General features: G+C 45.7%; 1 protein-coding gene across 1 annotated transcript; it reads left to right on the top strand.

Moving 5' to 3' along the window:
• Nucleotides 1-5,390: 5,390 nt before the first annotated feature.
• LOC112949101 (nuclear factor interleukin-3-regulated protein-like) lies at nt 5,391-22,437 on the top strand. The gene is made up of 5 exons (XM_026041480.1): nt 5,391-5,407; nt 7,267-7,351; nt 8,714-8,760; nt 18,442-18,585; nt 21,387-22,437. The coding sequence occupies exon 5, from the start codon at nt 21,431-21,433 to the stop codon at nt 22,337-22,339; it is 909 nt and encodes a 302-aa protein (XP_025897265.1). The 5' UTR covers nt 5,391-5,407; nt 7,267-7,351; nt 8,714-8,760; nt 18,442-18,585; nt 21,387-21,430; the 3' UTR covers nt 22,340-22,437.
• Nucleotides 22,438-23,855: the final 1,418 nt, after the last annotated feature.

Below are 23,855 nucleotides of genomic sequence, written 5' to 3'. Positions count from 1 at the left end.
AGGCGTCGGGGGTCGGTGTCTGGGTTCGGGTCGGGGGTCAGGGATCAGAGGCTTCAGAGGTCGGAGGCGTTTGGAGTCAGGGATCCGGGTCCCGGTCGGAGGCGTGCCCATGCACACACCAGTGCCATGCGGTTGCAGAAAGGCAGAGCACTGCGTCCTCCGCTGCTTGGCTGCACCTTCCCTTGTGTCCCAGGGGTCAGCCCAGGGAGTTGGACGCCCAGATTCCACACCATAACCATGGGCTCTGCAGCCTCCTGCTGTGGTCCCCATGCTGGGCAACCCCTGCCTCTTGCAAAGACTAGGCAAGCATGCTGTACACAGAACAGTTAAGAAGTCCTTCCTTGGGCTGTGAACGAAATGGGGTGTCCCTGCTGGAGCAGGGGGCTGGACTAGATGTTCTCTAGAGGTCCCTTATAACTTCAACCATTCTGTGCTTCTGTGATTCTAGGATAAGTTACCTTTGGCTTTGGCTCCTGCCAGGGAGCAGGCTCCCGGATAAAGCCCTACTGCAGGAGCTGTGTTAAGGGCAGCTTTGCTCATCTCTGGTGTCTCATTTCTCTCTCAAGCAGCACAGAGCAAGAAACCTTGCTGAGGACTTTCCACAGACCAGAGCCTGCTGTGGTGCCTGATGCAGGAAGGCTACGTCCTGTCCCACAGTCTCCTACATATGACAGCCAGAGAAAGAGCAACTCACATCTGTCACCAGTTTGGAGGCTCTCCAGTGGATCGCAGTCCATGGTCAGGCTTTGTGCTGGTTCATCCTGCACAGCTTTGGTGCTATTTTGGACAAAGCCTGAAGCCCCCAACAAGCACCTAAGTGCCGCTTCCCGTACACCTCGGACCAGGACAGGGAGCTGCCAGGCCTGCGCTGCACGAGCACCTTCCCCCGTGGCCACAGGAGAGCTGCCCCAGCCCTTGGCACTGCCTGCAGCACATGCAGTGACCGGAGGGCTTCGTCAGCAGCTCCTGGACGCTCCGTGCGCTGCAGGCAGTGACTGCTCTCCAGGACRTRCGGGGCCATCTCGCCGCTCGCTGATGGGCTCTGCTGTCTCCCTGGTGCTGCCGTCAGCAGCGGAGCTCACAGCGGGAGGTGCCGCCTCACAGGGAGGTCTCTTGGGAGGCAGCCGGGCCCTCACTTCCCTGTGAGGCCTGGGTGATGCTGGGCGCTGCTCACGGACTCCCACCACTCTCCTTGGGGTCTCTTCACAGCAAGAAGAGGCAAAGGGAGGCAGCAGGGCCGTGCCAGGGCCCCTTGCCGATGGGCGGAGGGCTGCTTTGCAGAGCAGTTGTCCTCAGCACGCTGGGAAGAGGGTGTCTCCGTGTGCAGCTGGCCCCGCCAGGCCCTCTGGGCGTTCATTTGGCCTCCCCAGGCCTCCGTGAGCAGCTGGACCCCCGGGCACTCCGGGCTTTCGTGTGGTCTCCCCGGGCCTCCGTGCGCGTGTGGCCCCCCGGTCCCACCAGGATTTCATGTGGCATCTCTGGGCCTCAGTGCGCAGCTGCCCCCCGGGCCCTCCGGGCTGTAATGCGGCCTCCCCGGGCCTCTGTGCGCAGCAGGCCCCCCGGGCCTTCCAGATTTTCGTGCAGCCTCCCTTGTCCTCCGTATGCACGTGGCCCCCCGGGCCCTACAGGCTTTCGTGCAGCCTCCCCGGGCCTCCATGCGCAGCTGGCCCCCGTGGCCCTTCCAGGCTTTTGTGCAGCCTCCCTGGGCGTCCGTGCGCGTGTGGCTCCCCGAGCCCTCCGGGCTTCTGTGCGGCCTCCCCAGGCCTCCGTGCACAGCTCACCCTCTGGGCCCTCCAGGCTTTCGTGCCGCCTCCCTGGGCCTCCATGTGCAGCTGGCCCCCTGGGCCCTCAGGGCTTTCATGCTGACTCCCCGGGCCTCTGTGCACAGCTGGCCCCCTGGGCCCTTCTGGGCTTTCATGCAGCCTTCCCGGGACACTGTGCTCGTGTGCCCCCCAGGCCCTATGGGATTTCATGCGGCCTCTCCAGGCCACCGTGTGCACCTGGCCACCCTGGCTCTCTGGTCTTTCGTGCGACCTCCTTAGGCTTCCATGCGCGCGTGGCCCCCCAGGCCCTCCGGGCTTTCGTGTGGTCTCCCCAGGCCTCCGTGCACATGTGACCCCCTTGGCCCTTTGGGCTTTTGTGCAGCCTCCCTGTGCCTCCTTGCGCAGCTGGCCCCCCGGGCCCTACAGGATTTCGTGCGGCCTCCCCGGGCCTCCATGCACGCGTGGCCCCTGGGCACTCCGGGCTTTTGTGTGGCCTCCCCCGGCCTCCGTGCACTGCTGGACACCTGGGCCCTCCGAGCTTTCGTGCATCCTCCCCGGGCCTCCGTGCGTGTGTTGCCTCCTGGGCCCTCTGGGCTTTCGTGCGGCCTCCCCGGCCATCCATGCGCAGCTGCCCGTTGGGCCCTCCGGGCTTTCATGCGGCCTCCCCGGGCCTCTGTGCACAGCTTGTCCCCTGGGCCCCCGGGTTTCTGTGCGGCCTCCCCGGGCCTCCATGCGCATCTGGCCACCCGGATCCTCCGGGCTTTCATGCAGCCTCCCCAGTCCTCTGTGCACAGGTGGCCCCCTCGGTCCTCAGGGCTGTCGTGCGGCCTCCCCGGGCCTCTGTGTGCGCATGGCCCCCCAGGTCCTCTGGGTTTTTGTGTGGGCCCCTCAGGCCTCTGTTCGCAGCCGACCCCCTGGGCCCTCCGGGCATTAGTGCAGCCTCCCCGGGCCTCCGTGCGCAGCTGGCTCCCCGGGTTCTCCAGGCTTTCGTGTGGCCTCCTCGGGCCTCCGTGCGCGCGGGGCCCCCCCGGACCCTCGGGGCTTTAGTGCAGCCTCCCTGGGCCTCCGTGTGCAGCAGGCCCCCCGGGCCCTCCGGGCTTTCTTGCAGCCTCGCCGGTTCTCCGTGTGTGCCTGGACGCCCGGGCCCTCCAGCCCTTCGTGCGGCCTCTCCGAGCCTCCGTGCGCAGCTGGCCCCCCTGTGCACGTGGCTAATCTAGTACAACTGGGTGTTTAATCTTTGGTGTCCACCAGGTGGCACAGGGCTCTGACAAGTTTACAAACAGGTAAATTCGGAATGCACCAGATAGGCATCTTTGCTTTTATGGATGCCACCAACTACTCAGCAGAGCCACCTCTTTGTTGTGTGTTCCAGAGTGCACCCAAGTTTTACACCTTCCTAACTAGGCGATGCTTCGTTGTATGAACAATTTCATCACTGTATTACAACAGACTGCAGAAACACATATAAGATTCCAGCACTGACAAGACAGACATGGAGTGCAGCAACAGAAAGGATCTACACTATAAAATCTGCCATCTAGATAATGTTTATCCTTATTTAAGTGTTTAGGATATAGAGTGATACCACTGACTTGCCTTAAGTATCAGATCTACATCATCATTTTCAGCATCCTTTTGATATGCATTGCAGGGTGAATCCCACTCTAAAGCTAAATATCATGCAAAAAAAAAGAAAATCAGGTCTACTTTCTCTTTTGAGCCTGGATCCTATGGAAAACTCACCTGCTTTGTACCCGGATTTCCTCATCAAGGGGAGAGGTTCATTCATCCTATTATCATAACCCATTTGAAAATCTGTGAGCTGTGAGGATCTACAGAGCATGGAGATACAGCAGCTGCTTGAACAGGAGCAGAAACATCACTGAAGGATGCTGTAACCAGCTAGGAAAGTTTAATGGATTAGAATGAATTAGCCGTGGCTTTGGCACAGTGTTTTGCTGCATGTTTCTACTTCACTCAGCAAGGATTAAACATACCCAAAATAATGATGTGAAAGAAAGACATGGAAGGAGTCAAGAAGTCAATGCCAGAGTCTCTGGGAAAGAGCAAATCTCTAACCTCTGTGAGGTCCTCCTGACTCACAGATATATTGGAAGTGCTAACTGCACCTGGACAAGTGGTTTTCCGTATTTTCTCAGCATCAGTTTTTGAGTTGCTGAAAGAAACCTGTCAACCTCCACCATAACGGCGAGCGAGCAGCTCGTGGGGAGGGCAGTGCTTCAGGGGCTCACGAGATGGGCATTTTAGCCTGTTGCCAGATGTAATCAAACCACACACACTGCACAGCTCTACAGCAACCTCCTACAATGGGCCAGCAAGATGCCATTTTAATAGGAAAATAAATGTCAAGAGTTTGCTTCTATGCAAAAGGAGAGAGCTATAAATATTCCAGTCTGCTACAAAACAACAAAGCACATTAAGACATTTCACACACCTTTCATAAGCACAGTCAATGCCACACAAGAAACAGGCTTTAGGGAGAGTATTTCTACCAAAAGCAGTTGCAAAAGGAGTGTGCTTTCTTGCAGTCAGATGAGGCAGGTGGCAGCACCTGGGACAACATCTGTGCCACACACACAAAGAGCCCCTGAACAGCCGGTTTTATTTAGATGGGGGGATTTAGGGGCAAACCCTTGCCCGCTGTGGCTTCCAGACTGGGGCAGCACTCAGGCAGCCTGGGTGCTTCCCGGAGCGCCATGAGCTCTAAGGCCTAAGATGGCTGCCACGGGGCGTCACTGTACCGTCAAGCTGCAGCCTAAGATGGCTGCTGGGGAAGCGCCCTGGCCGGCAGGTGAGGGGCAGGGACTGAGCCCTGTCCCCAGCCTCCGGCACCCCTGCCAGCAGTGACTGCCACATGGGTGGGCAACAAAGCGCTAGGGAGAAGGTGGGCAAGTGGGTGAGGAGACGGGAGGAGGCAGAGCTGGGGCTATGCCGGGAAATGCTTCCACACAGTGGGACACTGAATTTGGGCTCTCTGAACATATTTGTGATTTATCTGCCTATATCCACCAGCAGCGTGGCAGTGCCTTCCTGCCCTCCATGTGTTGCCTCTGTCACCCACTGCCCTCATTCGGCTTTCTTACTGCTGCATCCCTTATGCCTCATGACGTTTCTCTTTCTGCGTCCCATATAAGGCCCACAGCACTTCGGTTTCTGAGTGACTCAACGCCAGCATTGGGTTTTTGAACTCGAGGCTCAGCAGAGGGAGGCCGCTCGCTGCCGCCTCGGCTGCTTTCACAGTAACGCCGCTAACGGCAAGCTCTGAGGAAGCCAGAAAGTGGCAGCGGCAGCAGGAGTCACCTGGCCCTCTAGCAAGCCTGCCCCACCAGGGCCCCCTACGTAATCATGACGTGACTCCTGCTTTCCTAAGAGCTGGTGATGAGAAAAGAAAAAAAAAAAAAAAAANAAAAAAAAAAAAAAAAAAAAAAAAGGGGGGGGGTGTCAGGGAAAAAAAAAAGCCACTAAGAAACCCACGGACATGTTTCTCATGGCAGGACAGAGCCGGCGGGGTGGCAGCGCTGGGCAGAGGAGGAGCTCGTCGTCGCCGCTGGCCTCGCGCGGTGGCTCCCGACCGGGAGCTGCTGGTGCCCACTGACTGCGGCGGCTCGTGGCCGTCCCCGGAGGTGAGTACGTGCCGCCTTCATGTCAGGGAATTAATGGCACGAAGGCTGTTTTGGTGGTGGAGGGGCTGAGCACCAGCGAAAGGACTGCCAAGAGCCCTTCAAAGTGAAACCCCTGTTAGGCTTTTCTTCTGCATTTTCTCTTCGGTTCTTTTTTTTTTTTTTTTTTTTTTTTTCCTCCTTCCTTTCTCACTCCCTTACATATGATCTATGACCATAGGTGGCCCCAGGCTCACCTCTTTGCATAGACTCCTGATACTTAGCCTTGGTGCCCAGCACACGGACAACTGCCCGTGCGCATCCGTGCGCGCGCACATCCTCACCATCTTGCACTGCGTCCTGCCTCACCCTGCAGCCTGTCCCCTGTTCACAGCATGGAGTGATGGGGTTTTGATTTTGCCGTGTGCTTCTGCTGTGTTCGCAGCAGCGGGAGCGGCTCAGTGCCTGTTCGTGCCCTGCTTTGCTGCTCTTGGTTTGCTCTTGTCCGCTTCCTGGGAACACCAGCATTCGCGTCATAGCCCTGGACTGGCTAAGGAGGAATTTATTCTGTGGAGCAGGCACTGTCCTTTAGCTGCTGGAGCATCATCTGGTGTCTCTCTGGGAGCAGCTGGCTGAGCAGCAGAGTGATAAAACTGCATGAGCTTTAAGGAGCCTGCCATAGCTCCACAGAACAGCCTCGGAGGAACGCGCTTCCTCCTGCCAGCGGCTCCATCCTCGCCGCAGGCCCAGGCTCCAGGCCCAGGGAGTATCCGCGTGCCCTCCTTTAAGCCTGGCTTGCTGAAACAGCAGTGAGGGGAGAGGCAGCCAGCATCTGCTATGCCAGCGGTTATTATGGAATGAATATATGTCTAGGCCAAGCAAAAGCTCCCATCACGAATGTCCCTGTATGATAACAGCATTTGCTGCACTCTGTGGCTTAACCAGGACAAATTCTCCTGTGAATTTCCTAAACTACAGAGCATGCACTGAAAGCACAACCTGTTCTGCTAGATGCTTTGCACACACTTAAAACCAGCTTCCCTCTCCCTGTCTCCTCATTATCTTCTCCTCTATTTGAAATCCTCCTCTGATGCTGCTAGTTCCAGCTGCAAACCCTGTTCTGAAAAACCTCATCCTCTATTTCAAAGACAGTGTAGAAAAGGAACACGTGAAAATCAGACTTTTTGCTTACTCTGTACGGGGCAGATGCTGATGCAGATGTCCTTCACTATGTCTCTTCTGACATTAGAAGCACTGAGATGAGGGAATATAAAACATAAATGATCTGGACATTACAAGCCTTCACAGATTACCAGCACCATGCAGCACTGTTTTCTTTCTGTCACAGCTCCTCTTATAAGATGTTTCTTCAGTTTACAAAGCTTCTGGAGACAAGTCTTTTCCTCTCTTGCTTTGAAAAAGCTTTTACATCTCATTTCAAAGACGGGGAGGAGTTACTGTCATTTCACCCTCTCCCTCGCACACTTTCCCCTCTGAAACACGTTTGACTGAGAGAAAGAAAGACCACTATTGTGAAGGCACTCAGGGGATTTGTATAAAGGCAGGTGTCAGGTAATATACATTTATTCTACTTGGAGGGAGATGTAAATTATTGTGAGTTACTGCGCGTTTCTGCAGCTTGGGGTGATGTAGTTTTGCTTTTGAATTCTACGGCCGACAACTGTCGTGAAATTTTCATGGGAAAATGGGATTATTTAATCCATCCTTTTCTGCCCTGGAGTTGTGCTGTCGTTATTGCTGCAGCAAAATAATGAATCTCACAGTGAAGAATGTAAAACATAAAATATTTTAAATAGATTAATTACAGGTTGTGATAAATAGCGTAGCCACGAACATGGAGCATTCACAAATGTCTATTTCAGTGGCAGTCTTTGTGATTAGAAGCACTTTGGAATCAGAAGCTCAGAAATCTGCATCCAGAGCTTGAATGTGTGCTGGCTTATGTCTGTAAGTATAAAGCCAAAGGTTGTGCCTTGAAACCATTTTTCCTGATGGCTCTCAGTGAACTGCAAAACATGACAGTTCCTCTCCTGCAGGCAAAAAATTGTCCCTAGAGTTTATTAACATTGCCTAGCTTTAACTAAATGGCAAGAGATTTGGAAATATATAGTCAATAGGCCTTTAGTAATACTCCTGGAAAAATGCCTACTGTCAGAGCAGTCGATGCCACCATGCCGTCCTTCTGCTGTGTGCCAACTGGAGTCTCCCTTTTCACAAAAAAACCCAAAAAATCACGGCAGACTCAGACCAATAGTAACATTTAGTTAGTTGTGACAGCAATAGACCTGTCTTTGATCTTTGCCTAATGCTAGAACAAATGCTCTTAGTAAGCTTTACAGTCATCCTACCTAACATATAGTAGAGAAAACACAGAGAGAAGTACTGATAGGCAAAAGAAAATGAAACTGCTGCTCTGAATTCTGTGGAATTAACCAAATTTCCCCTTCTACATAAGCATTAAGATTGCAGATTTAAAGTATAACTTAATGAAACAGTGTGTATTTGCTGAAAAAGAAAAGGATTGCTTGCATGTATGACAGAGATGTATATCTCTGGATGTTGCAAATCTGCCAAATCTCATTCTGCCATTTGTAATTGTATGGTTATTTACATAAGCAACATAAAATGCAGGTCAAGCTATAGAATCTTGCTTTTGCTAGCAGGCACGCAGTAATAATAAATTAATATCAAATGAATGCAAAAACTCTTTTCCAAGCTTTATGGTGAATTTCTTTTCTGAAAACTTTGGTCATGTAATAAATAAATGCAAAACTGGGGAAAGAGCTATGTTTCCCATTTGCCAACTTTTGATGACACTGACGTATACTTATTTAGACTTATTTAGTCCTATTTGCCAAATCTTTTTGGGTTTAAGGATACTTTGACTAGGTTTATGAAAGCATTTGAAAGCACTGGTTCTACTGCTTTCCCAGTTTATTGTATAATTCATACTATTGCCTATTATACGTATGATATTGTTTATTCCTCTCTTACTGGGACTTGCACCTTATACTCCAGCAAAGGCTGCACTGACCGGGATCCCCTCTGTTTCTGCTTGCTTCAGTCATAACACAATTCACCTTCCCGTTTGCCTCATCCAGAAGGCTCATTAATTTCCTGTGAGATTTAGATGCCTGTACCCCTAAACATTTTTGAACAATAGATTGTGACTGGAAATTTTTACCACTACCATCCTATGTCCCATCTCCTTTCACTAAAAATTTAGCTCCTGCATTTCATAGGTTGTTTTCTGAACATGGGAGTAAAATTGCTTTAATTACTCTTGCAATTTTATTTTTTGTCATACAGGTGTTAGGAAGCAGATTGGTCTAGCAGAAGCCACTGGTTCTGTAGAGGTATGCTTTATTTTTGCAAATCTATATTAACATGTGTGTGACAATGTTCTTCTTTATTGTTTAATAGTGTAGTAATAATAACAAAAGGAGGAGAGAAAATCTATCCTTGAATAATTTTAGACCTTACAAATTACAACCAGATGAATTTTTGGAAGCATATTTCATTCAAAAAAAAAGTGGCTTATTAGTGCCCCCCAAAATGTTCTGTACAACTAGAAAAATATACATTTAAAAAATGGAAGCTCTTTTTAGGAAAATTTCAATTTCTATACTTCTAAACATTTGAATTTACCAAAATGGTACAATTTTTCATGTCAAGATGGTCTTTTCTTGCTGAAATCAATCATTTCTTTAGGAGAGAAAAGAAATTAGTTGTCCCGAAACATTTCATTTCAGATGAAAACAAAATGCTTTCTCTTCACCTCGTAGAAGCAGGTCTCTAGATGTTCGGTGCTGCCATGGAAAGAGCTTTGCATGCAGCTCTGTTGCAGGGCATTCTTGTATGTATAATATCTTGTATATATCTCAGAAGAGCTGCAATCTTGTATTTGAAGAGGAAATTCAAGTATAGCAATAACTGGACAGAGGGACTATAGTTGTTTAGATGGTGTACTGAGATAAACATTGCAACTTCACTCATAAGAACACAATTTTGTGCATTTTATAACATTGCCAACAAAAAGTTTTCCTTAGCTCTCTATAACTGAGACATATTTGGAGTTGTGAAACAGGTTTGCATCTTGTACTGAAACATAATGGTGATGTCTGAGGATGTATTTTGCACCCAAAATCTATGTGGCCTTTATCTCAAAAAAATTTGCTAACCTAAATACTAATGCAATAATAATGCAATACTAATTTAATAATAATACAATACTAATTTAATAATACAATACTAATACATACTAATACAATTGGTATTAAGATACCAATATATTATGAGCACACAGGATGAAGCAGGACAAAGTGCACATTTTCAGTTTGTTGCACACTCCATGGTTGGGCTGAGGTGGACAGGGGAAAATGAAATTTTGAGTGAAGGATATACCGGCCTTTTTTATGTATTTTCAGTTGAAATTTTAAATGAAGGATACTGGCTTTTTTCATGTATTTTCAGCTGAAACTTTCAGGTATCCATTGTACAAAGCCATTCCATTTATGTGGTTTGGATGTTTTAGACTGAAGTTTTTTAAAATCCATTCCACAGATCATACCAAAACTGATCAGTAGCCAGCATTATCTTTGATTGTTCAAGATTTCAAAGGAATAAATAACCGAGCAGGCAGATTTCAGTAGTTGATCCCAGCAGTCTAGGCTGTTAATCGTGTACTGAAGGCAGGTAATGAGCATACTCAAACGTTGTATACAGAAGATAGTTATTACATGCCAATTTTCCCACGTCTAGTGCAACTATCAGAAAAAATACCACAATGGTTACCAGTAGAAAGTTATCCGTGCCCATGTTATTGGAGTCACCTGCAGAGACCGGTCTGTATTTCAGAAAAGACTAATGCATCTAAACACTGACTCTTCTCATTACTAAGCCTAGCAGGCCCCATTTTAAAAGACCTCTTTTAAAACTCATCCGTGGAGGTGTGTCTGGAGAGCCCTCCCGTAATAAAAAGACTCCTAATAATGGACTATTCTAAGAAAAGAATCCAACTGTAACGTAAAAGGATGCCTTTAGTTGCAACATGTTTTGAGGTACTTCAGAATTGCTTCCCTAAAATAAAGCAATGTTGAGAGGTAAAATCAAAACGTGAAGAGGTTTTGGTTTTGCTATTTTTCTATCACGGGAAAGGTTTCTCTCTCTCTCTCTCTGTGTTTTTGAGACTTTAGTCCTTGGTGTGTATTGTAAGAGTCAGTCAAGTTTTTGTGTAACTGAAAGCTGAGATTCCTACCTAATGAAATGACTTCATGTTGCAGCGGCTTCCAAGAGAACAACAAATATTAGGGAAGTCGTATTAATAAGCAGCTTTCAATATTTATCACATGAATGGCCATAAACATTAGTCCATCTGCAAGGAAGGACTCAAAAATAAAGACCCTCCTCATTGTGGCCCCTGACCTGATTTTTGCACTCAAATACAAGCCTTCAGAGCACAATCTGGGTTGTGTTGTTTACCCACTGCTTACATCTGGTGAAAGTGTCCCACGTACATGAATATTTCAAGGAACACGCCAAAGGATGGAGGAGATTGTGCACTTTCTAGTGCTGGTTTCTGTAAAAACAGTACAGCCAGGCTTCTGATTTTGGCTGCTCGGGCAGCAATCTGGAATAAGTCATGCAGTGTTAGTGGAGAGACTCCAGATTTGACTCCAGCGTGGTTTCAGTTAAAACCCAAGTCCTAATTTTCTCTTCCAATGATTTTTATGAAAGAGCAGCAATCGGTTTTAGGCTGGGAAAATTATTTCTAGGATCAAACTCTGAGTTTACATTAACATTTTCACTTCAGTTACCCAGAAGTTTGCATTATGAATCTGCTAGAGCACTGATAAGCCCTCAATTGCTTTGGAGCCAAAGAAACTCAATGAATTGGGACCGAAATGGGGAGTTTCATCTTTCGTACAAGTGGGTTTGTCACCGATTCTGTGTAGAATATATAGAAACTCAGGCAGAGTGTGGCCGATGGATGACTCTGCCTTGCAAAATCTTCAAAAGTTTCATTTATTTCCTGTGATAACAGAGTGAAAGGGAAACCTCTGAAAGAAAATCTTGATATTAACAATTAATGGATGATAGATGTAATCACACTCTGTAGTGGGTGCACTTTGCGCACAGAAGAGGAGGCTGGGGAAGCTTCAAGACGAGCGATTGCAAACTGCTTATTTCCTTTAACAAGATGAAAGAAAGCCTTCAGAGACCGTCAGTTGCTCTGACAGGACTCCTGCAAAAGAACACGAAAGTGGGAGCACTCTTGCCAAAAAATAATGAGAAGAGCAGCATGCACAGAAATTTCCTGTGAAATATGCACAGGAACATGCTCTGCTGCTGCTCTGCTCTTTGCTTCTCTGTATCTTAAGGACAACAGCTTCTATTTTATAAACATCAGTTTCTCACTTTGCAACTTAAGGATAAGCAGTGGTAAGTGTCTCATTCAGGATCTGCGCTAAGTTCTAACCCCAGGTGCTGTGATCCATCCTGGAGCCTGGGGGTTCTTGCACTGCAGCAAAGGAGAGTTCACCTCTGCCCACTTGCAGCAAAAAAGCTGCTTTTCTCCCATTGCAAAACCCTACTGGCTACCTGGGTCTGCACAACTCAACAGAAGGCCTCATGCTGCTTTCTAAGCCAGGAATATTTTATAGCTGTTGGTGTAATTGCACAAGGAGCTGGAGGCGCAGGCAGGTGAAAGTCTTACTAGCTGGGCAAAATGTGTTGATTGGGTGTTTTGAAACAAGTGAAAGAAATTAAGATCAGCTGTTGGAGATGGTTTCTTTTGTGGTGGCTAGAGTTTGGTGAAAAATGTAGTTCAGAAAAGATGTGGGGGGATCCTTTTTTTGTGCAGAGTTTGTTCTGCCTTTCCCTTTGAATTGTCTCTCTGAGAAGGGGATTTTGCAGCTTGTAGAGAGGGGCGATTCTCTCCTTTGCAATTGATTCCACTCAGTTTTTAAACAGTAATTTCACGTTCCTTTAGACCTACTAATTACTGGTGATTGCATTTAGGAAAGATGAGAAAGGTGTCAAATTCCTTCCTGTCAGTCTTTGACTTCTGATTTCCAAGACTGAAAGCCACCGACTTGCTGAAATTGCAGGCAGCCTTGCTGAAGTCAGCATTGCTGACCTGGCCTCGGGAAAAGCTCTTCTCCTCTGCTTAATTTTAAACACCTCCCTGGGCCGCATGGACGTCACAGCGAGCAGTGACCTTCTTGCTCCGTGGTGAGGAAGGGCCTCCTCACCTTCGGGTGGAGACCGCATCTCATTTCTTCCTCACGCTGAAGCATCACTGTAACATCTGGGATAACCTTCAGATAATTACCAGCTTATCTTCGTGCATTGATCTTCACTTTTAAAGAAACTATTGCGCCAGCAGATTTTGTCAGCTTCGGTATGAAGCGGGTGGAATTTTCCGTCCTTCTGGGTAGGCAGAGAGATGTAGAAAGCACCTGCGTGTCCGCACGTACCTCGGAGGCACACGATGAGCAGGCGGGTGCCTCTTTGACCGTGGGCAACCCTGTTCGCTCCTGGGTTAATTCTCTTCGGGGAATCGTGTGAGTGAAGGTGTAACGATTTGCGTTACATTACATTACATTACATTACACCGTGGCAAATGCAGCCGCTTTTGCTGGTTGCTGTTCGCGCAGAAGGCCAAATGCTGATCCTAATAAAACATGAAGACACACACAAGAGTTAGCAGGTTCATAATTTTCATCTACGATGGGGTTACAGTAACATATTTTATGTTACTTATGACTTTTCTCTAAATCACAGGACAAACGCTTGAGGTCTGATCGCAGAAATCCTCAGCTTGTCTTTATTCACAGACATAATTTTGCACCCTCAGGTGGGGAATGGAGCAGCCTTGACTGGTAATATGCTTTTGTAGTCCATAAACATCCAGGATACGGTTGCAGGCTTGCCTTCTCACCTTAAATCCTGTTGACGATAGTCTTTGGTAGTCTGTGCTCAGTGTGATGGCTTGACAGAACACACTGCTCCGCGCTGTGCTGGTGCCGGAGCTCTCAGTGAGGTGCTCGTGTTGGAAGAAGCCGCCAGACTGCGGCGGCGTAGCCTGGTTGAGCTTGGGATATGATTAATATGTATAAGTTCAGGAAGGGAGAATGCAGGGAGGAAGGGGACAGGCTGTTCTCACTGGTGGCCAGCGATAGGACGAGGGGTAATGGCCACAAGCTGAAGCACAAGAAGTTCCGTCTCCAGGTGAGGAGCAACTTCTTTACTCTTAGGGTGACAGAGCAGTGGAACAGGCTGCCCAGGGAGGTTGTGGAGTCTCCTGCTCTGGAGGTCTTCAGAACCCGCCTGGATGCCACCCTGTGCCACATGCTGTAGGTGTGCCTGCTTGAGCAGGAAGGTTGGACTAGATGATCTGTAGAGGTCCCTTCCAACCTTAAATATTCTGTGATTCTGTGATTCTGTTGTCAAGGGCGGCGTGAGTTGGCTTGGGTGGATTTGAGCCTGTCTCAGCAAGGCTCTTCCTAAGTGAAACAGCTCAGGAATCTCTGCATTGCCTTGTACAGTGTGGAAATGGCAGGAGAGAGGAGAGGGGCCGCCTTGAAAGGGATGCGGTTCAGTTATTTAGCCTTCGTTCGTACCTGGGGCAAGGACGTCTTTGTCGCTGCTGAAACTGGAAGAACAAAAAACATCCGGGTGAAAAGATACCTAAAGCCACACTCGTGGAGTTGTATCCAGACCATTTTGCAAGCAGTCTGCTTTCCAAAGAAAAAGTCAGTAATCTTTAAAAAAAAAAAAAAAGTCATCAAATATTTAACCATTTCATTGTGTTTTCTGATGAAATGCTTGAGTTTCGGGAGCTAGTAATTCAACTGACTTTCTCAACCCACTGAAAAAGAAATCAGTATTTTCCACTTGAAGTATGCGATAAAATGGGCAGGGTGGGGTGGGCTGAGAAGGACTTTCATTAAAATCCTTTCCTAGAGAAAAAAAAGTGTATTTGTAGACTATCTTGTATTGAGCGGAAAGGGAAGGTTTCAGAGGAACAGAGGCAAGTTGCATGGAGCAAACGTTACGTGATTATTCTGCATCAGCACGTAGCGGGGGATTTGGACATGACCAAACGAGCTGCAGAACTCTGTAGTTTGCCAAGAAAGAATCAGCAGTAATGTTAGAGGTTTTAAGAGCTTTTCAGTGGATTTTCAACCTCGTGGTGCTTTTTAGACCCACAGTCAAATCTAGAGGTCTGCTTGTTGCAAGCAGAATTGTCAGCGGGGTTGCACCTGAGCTAGTTTTGAGGTCCGTTACTGCCAGCAGTGCAGCTTTATGGGGCAGACTCTGGCCACAAGTGCTGGGGAGCTGCGGGAGGGGAAGCTGCCAGCAGCTCTGTGGCTGGTGGGCAGCTCGGGGAGGTTTCTATGGGCTGAAGCTTCATACCTCAAGACCAAAATTACAGCTACACCAAAATTACAACTACACGAGGAACCTGTTGAAATTAAGTCCCAGGTGAGCCTAGAATTTTAGTACCCCTGAAAGTTAGAAATAGCCTTTGGACTCCAAATCTGTGGGTTTCGTGAGTATTTGGCTTATTCTCTTTGCTTCTCAGTCAGTTCTGCTTTGAATCTGAGTTTAAAGCTCTGCCAACAAGAACGATTCTTCCATGAGCCGCAACCATAGAAATAGTTGTCTGGCAGGTTAGGAACTGTCATTTGATTTGCTCTTTTCCATCTGCTTTATTGGATAGACCACGTTACCGAAAGTTACCCACTGAAACATGAGAAGTGAATAATACCCGTTCTCGATAGCACCCGTTATATACTGCGTCATTGTGAATGTGGAACAGGCAGGAACAGGAGTGATTAGAGAGGAATCCTTTCATATAGGCAGCGCCTTTAGAGAGTATTGTGAAATACTACCAAACCACAGCCTGCTTTATTATGATTATTACTAAAGTTACCGAGCAGCAGAGAAGTATGAAACAGTATTTACTAATGTCACTCTTCTAAGGCTGCATGGGGACAGTGTGGCGTTCCTGGCAGCAGTTTCGGAGGTTTCTCTCGTAAATCATGCCATGCTCCTTCGGGCCTGTTTATTATCTCCTTTTCTGAGTGCACATTCTGAATAACTCCTGCGGGTTAGATACTGATGTACCAGAGCGACTGGAGATAAACAACTGAGTTCTGATTTAATCACAGCTGGTATCAAGTGAAAGAAGGAGAGACAACTATCGTCTGATATGTACTAACTTAAGGCAAAGAGCCAACTGGGCAAAACTTGTGTCTGTTGCAACTTTCACAGCTCAAATTCTCTTCCTGGTTTCACTAAGGTGAAGCTGTTTGTTTAGAAGTGTGCATAAAATCTAGTATGTAGTGTATGCTTCAATCTGTGCGTGTAATGGGAAAGGATGCCAATATTACAACAAATGAAACTATTTAAGGCTACCCTCTGTCAGGCTTACTTTTTTGTAAAAAGCAGATGTTCACTTCAGGAGATAGAAATCTCCAACGTGGAGAAGATATACTTAGTCATGATATACAATGACGGACTTTTAAATTACATTGATTCTTCTTATTTAGTGTAGACAGGCGTAGATTTATGCTTGGCTTTGATTCTTGTTTTTGACTAAGAATGTCCCACTCAGCTCCTTTTTTCAGGGAGATATCAAGCATAAAAATGTTATCAGTGGTTGCAGATATGAATTGGTGATATAAGTAAGGGGAGATAAACGGAGACACAAAGATTTAAGAAAAAGTTTGCAGTTTATGCAAAGTGAAGTCATATTGAGTAGTAGTAAAATTTAGGTTCATATGATAGAGAGTAGACTGAAAAGAATAAAGTATTCATTATATTAATATGATTGAACTTTGTATGTAATTCTGTTCATCTTCTAATTCAACGAAAACCTGAGACCACGACTGCAGTTCTGTAGCTTCTGTAACCCACTCACTGGAAATGTATTTAACACCCAGATTCAAGCAATATTTTAGGATATAAGATCTGTCATATTGAGTCAGCTCAAGCTTCTACCTGGACTGCTCTTTTTTTTTTCTTTTTTTTTTTCCTTCTCTTTAAGAATAGTTTCTAATGGGACAGTCAGGAAGGGGTTATAGTAGTCAGGGTGCCTATGGAATAATTCTGTTCTGCTTATAGCGATGTGCAGTTACTGTGCATCTTGTTTAATAGCCCTTGGTCAAATTGTGTGCTCTTAATTTGTGTGATTCTTTTTTGATCCCACTTTCATTTTTGATAACTATGGTATCCCAGGGCAGCGAATTACAGATTTTGATTATACATCATGTGGAGATGTTCTTCCTTTTGTTACTGTGAAATACCGAAAGTTCCATATTCTCTGTTCTTGAGAAATAACGATTGATCGTTTCTTTGTGCAGAAATAGTGTTATATCTTTGACTGTTCTAGGTTGCCCTTCACTAGACCTATCCTAATTTTATTATAGCTCTGAAAAGAAGAATGAAGTAATTTGAGAAGGGAGGTCTTGATTTTTGATCACAGCAAAGTGAGAGTCACCAGTTGTTCTATGAGACCTATATTTTCTTTTTAAAAAGCTTATATCATCTTGTAGATCTGCAGAGAATCAGTTCCTGTTAGATGTAAGCTTTTGCTGGAGAACTATGTACAACCTGCTGGAAAGTGCAATTCTTCAGAGTTTGCTCTGATCTGCTGCTCAGCCTGGAGATAAGGGCCAGAAGAGGAGACGGGTCTGAACCAAACCGCTACAGCCTGAGCCCTAGCATGGCCTTCTCGTAGTGGAATGAAGGTAGTTTTATCAGAAATGAGAATCTTATGACCAAGTAGAGTATAAGTAGGAAAACCTCAATAGAATGCACCCTCATTTTCACAGACGTGGAGATGTTTTAGCATATGCATTAAAGTGAGACACTGGACAGTTAGTCCTTCACAACCGTGGGTGTTCTGTACAGGCTGGTGGGATAATTGAGATAGTTATGCCAGGAGTAAAATCTTTGCTGTGCCCATCAACTTTTCAGTCATTGGACAGGGGCATCACTAATTAGATATATTGTAGATTAAGCAAGTATGCCATTTTATGTACATTTTTGTGTACTTAATGGAAAAACAGTGCAGTGGTTATGTAAAAATTTGGCTTTCCTGTTCCTGCTGAACAGACAAAGACTGGCTTTTCTCAAAGGCTTTTCTCACCAGATGGGCATGGCTTGAGAAGGATACTGTGTGTGAATGAAACTAACGTGACAGCAGTGACAGTTGGGTGCAAAATTGGTGCAAGTTGGGTGCAAAATGAAGGGCTACCAATATTTTACAAGACTTCTGTTCTTGGTCTCCCAGCCAGGATGCAGATAAAGCGGCACACGGCTGATGTGTGGGCAAGACCTGTGTGGCAGAATCTCCCTGGTAGTTGTCTCCCACATTTCCAGCAGCAGAAACAAGTACCACGACACCTTAGGAAATATTGGTTGCATGATGCACTTGATCAAAATGATTGTCCAATATTTATTCATTTTAAAGTTTCCACTTGTACACTCAAATTGCTAGAATCTCTACTCACAGAGAGCCTCCCAGGACGATCTCTTACCCTTAAAAGGCCAGATCCTGCCTCCGATAAGTATTTCCCCTGCCTCCCACTTCTCCCACCACTTGCCCTGCATCTTCTTCAGCTCCAAATAAGTGTTACTGTGCCCGCTGTCTGGTCTGACCCATGACTGCTCCATGGCCTAAGTTCTCCCTGCTCATGATTTCACATCCCATTTGCTTCAATCCCGGTGTCCCTAATGTGGTGTCCTGAGAAAACCTCCACCTTGGTGCAGTGAGTTAAAGTGTGAGGGGCTAAACTTATGCGGAAAAAAAAAGTTGTTTAACTTTTTTTTTAAACTTAACTTTAAAGGGATGGACTGAGTATGCTGGAAGGAAGAGTTCATTTTGGTTGTGACTTTTTCTTTCTCACAAATGCTTCATTTTATTTGTGATGTGCATTTTATTTATGATGCTTCGCAGCTATGTTGGACCATGAGTGCTGGTCACATTAACTTAAGCTTCCTCTTATAAGGTCTCCTTATGACAGGCGCTGAAGCAAGAGAAGGACACGGAGAAAACAAACTGCTTTCCTCAATACGGGTGTTGAGTTTACACAGTGAAAGAGCCACCTGTCAATCCTTGACTCATTCAGCAAAGAAGTCACGTCAAATACTAACCTGAAAAATTCCTGGTAAGTGATTAAACACTGAAACAATAGCATTTTTCTGCATCTTGATGCTATCTGAAACCACAGACATCCTCAGTGATACTCTCCCTTTGATGCTTTGAGATCAGAAGTAATTTTGATCAAAAACTGGAGGAGTTACCCCAAACATATTAATGGTGAAGGAGATTCTTTTGTTTTGATCTTCAGTTGTGCCCGGAACCTTTGCACACTGCTTAAGATCTCAAAGAGCAAATGTTTTTAATTATAAAGTCACACTAATTTGGCAGAGAATACCTTCATGATACTTGTCCTGATTTAAACCAGAACATAATTCTAGTCATATTGAGCAAATTCTTATAACAAGGAAATGTGTGCTTTTTTTTCTATTTTTCACGTTTGCATTGTGGAAAAATCACCATTGATAGCAACCTCCCAATACTGAAAGTCCAAATTTGCAAAAATAAATAAATAGCAGATATTTTGCCTGCAGGCAACAAAATATTGAATCAAATAGCTTCTATAAAAGACAAGGATTTTTAGGCTAGGAAGGGTTTTGTGCCTTACCTGATTTTTCAAAATCCACTTTTTTTAACAACTTCTTTGTTGGGTGTTAGCCTGAGATTCATTGAAAAGTGGTATCATTTTCATAGAGCACTATGCAAAAAAGAGAGCACTTTGATTTCAAAAATGTATTTCTTATATGATTTCTGAAATTGGATTCTTAAGAAATGACTGATCACTTCTGGAAGAACAAACTATTCTAAAGCAGTCTTTCACATGAAAAATGGAATGGGAAAATGACCATAATAATAAAAAAAAAACTCTGCAAACTAATTACAATTGGACAATGTTTTGGAATTAATGTTTTCCATGATGTGTGAGCTCTTTTCACTAGTGTGAGTAAGAACGTTGTAATTTGTGTTACTGTAAGTCTGTCATTGAACTTGCACGCTTCTGTACGCAGGGGATGTGCAGTACCTGCCCAAATAGATAGATATCAGGCTTTGAGAGATGAATGTCTTTGAATTATGTATTGCCATTTCCTTATCAGTCAGCAAGAAAAGAGCAAATCACATAACTCATAATTAATTGATGTTGCAAAAAGGTGGGCTGATCAGTCCTGCTGATCATTGGCTGTGTTGATTTTCAACAAAGCACTCCAGACTTTCTAAAGAAATTGGACTTCTCTCATCACCTGTGACTCTGAGTATGACCATTTAATTTGATTCCTAGCTAGGTCTTTGTTTCAAGATTGAAGATACCAAAACTGAATGTTTCCAGCTGAAAAAAAAAGAGAAAGGCTAGGCTTTTGTTGTGTTTATTTTCTCCCCCAAGTTTTGGCAATTTTAAGACAACTTTTTTTCCTTGGGAGAATACTTTCAGTTGAAAATGTCAACCAGCCCTCCTCCCCACAGCATTTTGACCAGCTCTGCCAGGAACCTTTCTGATGTTGCATCTATGACTCAGAAAAGCACTTTACAGTTCTATAAACAGGTACTGTTATTATTCCAGCTACTTGGCATGGCAGAGCACTGCCACGAGTGTATTGCACGGCTAGTGACATATATTATAACCTGAAAGGAAGTGTGGAGGGCATATTGACCAATATTTGTGTTTTGGTCTTGTGGAACTCAACAGTCACCTAGTCATGAGGCTAAAATGAAGGAGGTACAAGAGCTGTGGGGATGGAAATGTGGCAAATACCCAAACTTCAGTGCATTAATTACCAATCCAAGTAAAACAATCATGCTCTTTACCATTTTTGGCTAGTCCTGTGGAGGTAACAACTCATCACACATACCTGGGTTGCTCCTTCTAGCTCAGTTTTCTGCTAGAAGGGACCTAGATCATGAGCAGTATCAAGTTGAAGCATTTCTGAATTGGATCCATCCTCCATCCTAATCAGAGCAATCTCTACGACTGCCTGAAGGCAGGAAGCCTTTTTTATTTTTCCTGGAAGAGGCCAGTGCAACAAGAGCTTAGGTAGGGATGTCTGTCGTGATAACTGCTTGCAGTAGTTCTATGATCGCTATATTAATTTAATTCACAACTTACACTCTCTCATTGGTCTCCCCGGCTATCTTTTGTGCAAATTCAGGAGTGTACCATGGTCACTGTCTTCAGAAGGACAGCTCTGCTCTAGCGGTGCTTGTACTTTGTGCCATGCTGATGCCATGCATGTACCATGCAAGTACTTAGAAACATCTAGACAGCATCTTCATTGAGTTCATCCACATCCACTCAAAATCATGAACCAGCTTGCCAGGCTGACACGTGGGGTTCTGAGGGGAAATGGGGATGAGCAGGAATGCAGGAGGTTGGGGTTCCTGCTCCAGCTGCTGAGGCTTGTGGCTTTGTGATAGATCACTTCTCCTCCCTGTGCCTGCCTTATCTGTAATATAGGGGACCACGAGGCTTATTTCCCTTATGAGGCAGTTGGAGATCAGTGGGACAGAAGGAGTATGTAAGAGCAATTTTTGTGTTCCTGTTGGAAATTCACTTAGGTAAAGTGTGTGTTTATTGATCCTGCAAAAAAAAATTTTTTTTCCCTTCTCAATCATACATATTTTTGGGGACATCCCATGACCCACTTTGCAAACACTGGTGAGATGGAAGTACACTGTTACGCTGACAGTGTCATGAAATCATGACTTCAAAACAACAGAAAGAACCGCGGGAAGCATCCTCAGATTACTTGCTTGTGTAATACTTGGTGTTAAGTGTGAATGCAACACAGATAAAATAACAATGTGGCTTTATTAATTTATTCATTGTTATTAATTACTATGACCTTTGATGGTAATAGTTTTATTTTTTAATTCTAGCATCCAAGGTTCCTGCTGGCAGGACACAGGGTGCGTTGACAACCATGGAGAGCTTCATGGCGCCGCTGAGCACCATCGGTGAGCTTGGGCTTCAGCATGGCAAGGCCAAGTTCCTGCACAGCAAGCTGAGCGGGCCCTCCCGGCGCAAGCGGGAGTTCATGCCAGACGAGAAGAAGGACAACATGTACTGGGAGAAGAGGCGCAAGAACAACGAGGCAGCCAAGCGCTCGCGGGAGAAGAGGCGCCTCAATGACTTCGCCATGGAGAGCCAGCTGGCTGCTCTCAGCGAGGAGAACGCCGTCCTCAGGACAGAGTTGCTGTCGCTGAAGTTGCGTTTTGGGCTCATCAGCACAGACACTAGCACCCACCAGGGCTGCTCTGTCCAGGACTTGCTGGGAATTTATTTCAGAGGACATAAATCTGTCCCCCCATTTCCTGAGGCAGAGTCATTTCCTAGGGATTCCTGCTTCTTCATGGCAAACAACTTAGTGCCAAAGGTGCTGGAGCCAGCTGACTTCTCATACAAAAGCTTTGATCCATCCAGAAATATTCTCAGTTGTGCCTCACAGCAAGCTGTCATGGGCACCCAGTGTGACCTTAGCCGTCACCAGTCCAAGAGGCTTGATTCAGCCTTCAGATCCACAGTGTGCTCTCCTTTCCTTGGCTACCACTGCCCAGACAAATATGCCCACCAGCTCCCCCTGTCAGACAGCACCTGCTTCTTGTCCCCTTCCTCCAACCTAACTGAGGTGAGCAAAGAAAGTACCAGAACAGTTTCAGATGAAGACGATGAGCAGCAGGTGCCCAAAATTTCTCCCCTATCCCTGTACAGCTTGCCCTGCCCTTCAGAAGATTGTCCAAAGGGCCGAAGTTATTCTGCTCTGCCTCACAAACTCCGGATTAAGACCAAAGCCCTCGTCAGCTGGGAGGAGGGCGGCTTGGACTCCCAGTGATGTGGAGAAAAACGGCCTGCTCTTGGAGGCCAACACAGGACTTTGCTAAGACGTGAGGGGTTTAGGAGAGGGAAGGAGAAGGAAATGTCTTATGCTTGAACGTGGGAAGTATTTTTTTCTGTTTGACATAAATGATGGGGGGGTTTATAGGAGTGGGCTGCATCACTACAGCACAATTGCACGGCCTGCATTGGCCGTGATGCACCACTTGCCATGGGAAACCTGCCAGGACCTGTGGTCACTGTGCGAGTAAGTCTTAGTTTCACCCTGCTCACACACTAGACTGAAGTGCGAAAGGACCAAAGGCAGGAAGAGGCTAAGATAGTGGCCATGGTAGCCACACCATGTAATACAATAATGTCTTCATACCACAACTACAGCTGCTTGGTGTGGAAACCATTTTAATTCTCTTTTTATCTTTTCTTTCCACTTTTTTCTCCATCTTCATCCTCTTAAATGAAGTTTGTTTGGCATTTGAAAATAGAAATAGCTTCAGAAACCTTCTCCCCCCAGCTGTCTGGAGTAAGAAAAAGTAGAGTAATAAAAAGGCAGTAGATTTACACTGGTATAATAAATAAGGCATTTTTCAGAAATGAGCGTTCCATACTTGGAATTTATCTTTATTATACATTCTTTCAGCTTTAGCTGAGTTGGCCAATACACTTCCTCATTTTTAAATAGTTTTTTTTTTTTTTTAAATAAAAAAGACATTTTTACAGGAATTGCCAATTAACTGAATAGAATGCATTTCAAATTTTAGACTTTTTCTAAGTTATTTAACCAGATAAAATGAACGTGAGCATCTTAGTTAACATTAATCAGGTAAATCTGTTGGACTGTTGGACTCACAGTTGGATATACTCATTGATGACACTCTCCAAGTCCTAGAGGCTGAATCGAAGAGCTGACACGGATGTTTTTTCTTCAGTTTCAGTGTCTAGTATATCTGCAGCATTCAGAAATACTAAAGGAAGATAATACTAATGAGTGTGACCTTTTGGATCCATGCTAACTCAGTGTTCAGCATCATTGAATGAACCACAGATGTGGAGCAAAAAGGCTTGGACTTCCCCCCAAAAAAACAGTATAGGCCACGTAACTGCCTCAGAGGTTTCCTAGGCGTGGAGGAACTGATCTCCACCCCTGTGTGGAGGAGCCAGGAGACTGAGCAGAATAAGGTACCTCTGGCACTAGGAATGATATCTGGCACTAGGAATGATATACCTTCACAAGGCAGATGAGCCTGACTTCATTTGCTTTACAAAACAGTAACCAAAGATAGTTCTCAGGGATGTATTTCAGGTTTCTCCCGGGTTTGTTTTCCTACCTCTTCCGTATTTTGTCTTGTTTCCTGATAAAACAAGGCTAATGCAGTTCTGTGTTTCTGTGTCAACCTGTCATCCCTAGCCGCTTTTTTGCCTTTTTGGGCAAACACAGACCAATCTGATGGAAGACAAGAAATCTCAAAGAGAATAAGGAACCTCAGATTGCATGAGAATAGGTGATTTGAGCCAAA

This window comes from Nothoprocta perdicaria, unplaced genomic scaffold (assembly GCF_003342845.1).
Source record: "Nothoprocta perdicaria isolate Ctin4 unplaced genomic scaffold, notPer1 scaffold_286, whole genome shotgun sequence".
NCBI classification, from domain to species: Eukaryota; Metazoa; Chordata; class Aves; order Tinamiformes; family Tinamidae; genus Nothoprocta; species Nothoprocta perdicaria.
This window is presented reverse-complemented; position numbering and strand designations above follow the sequence as displayed.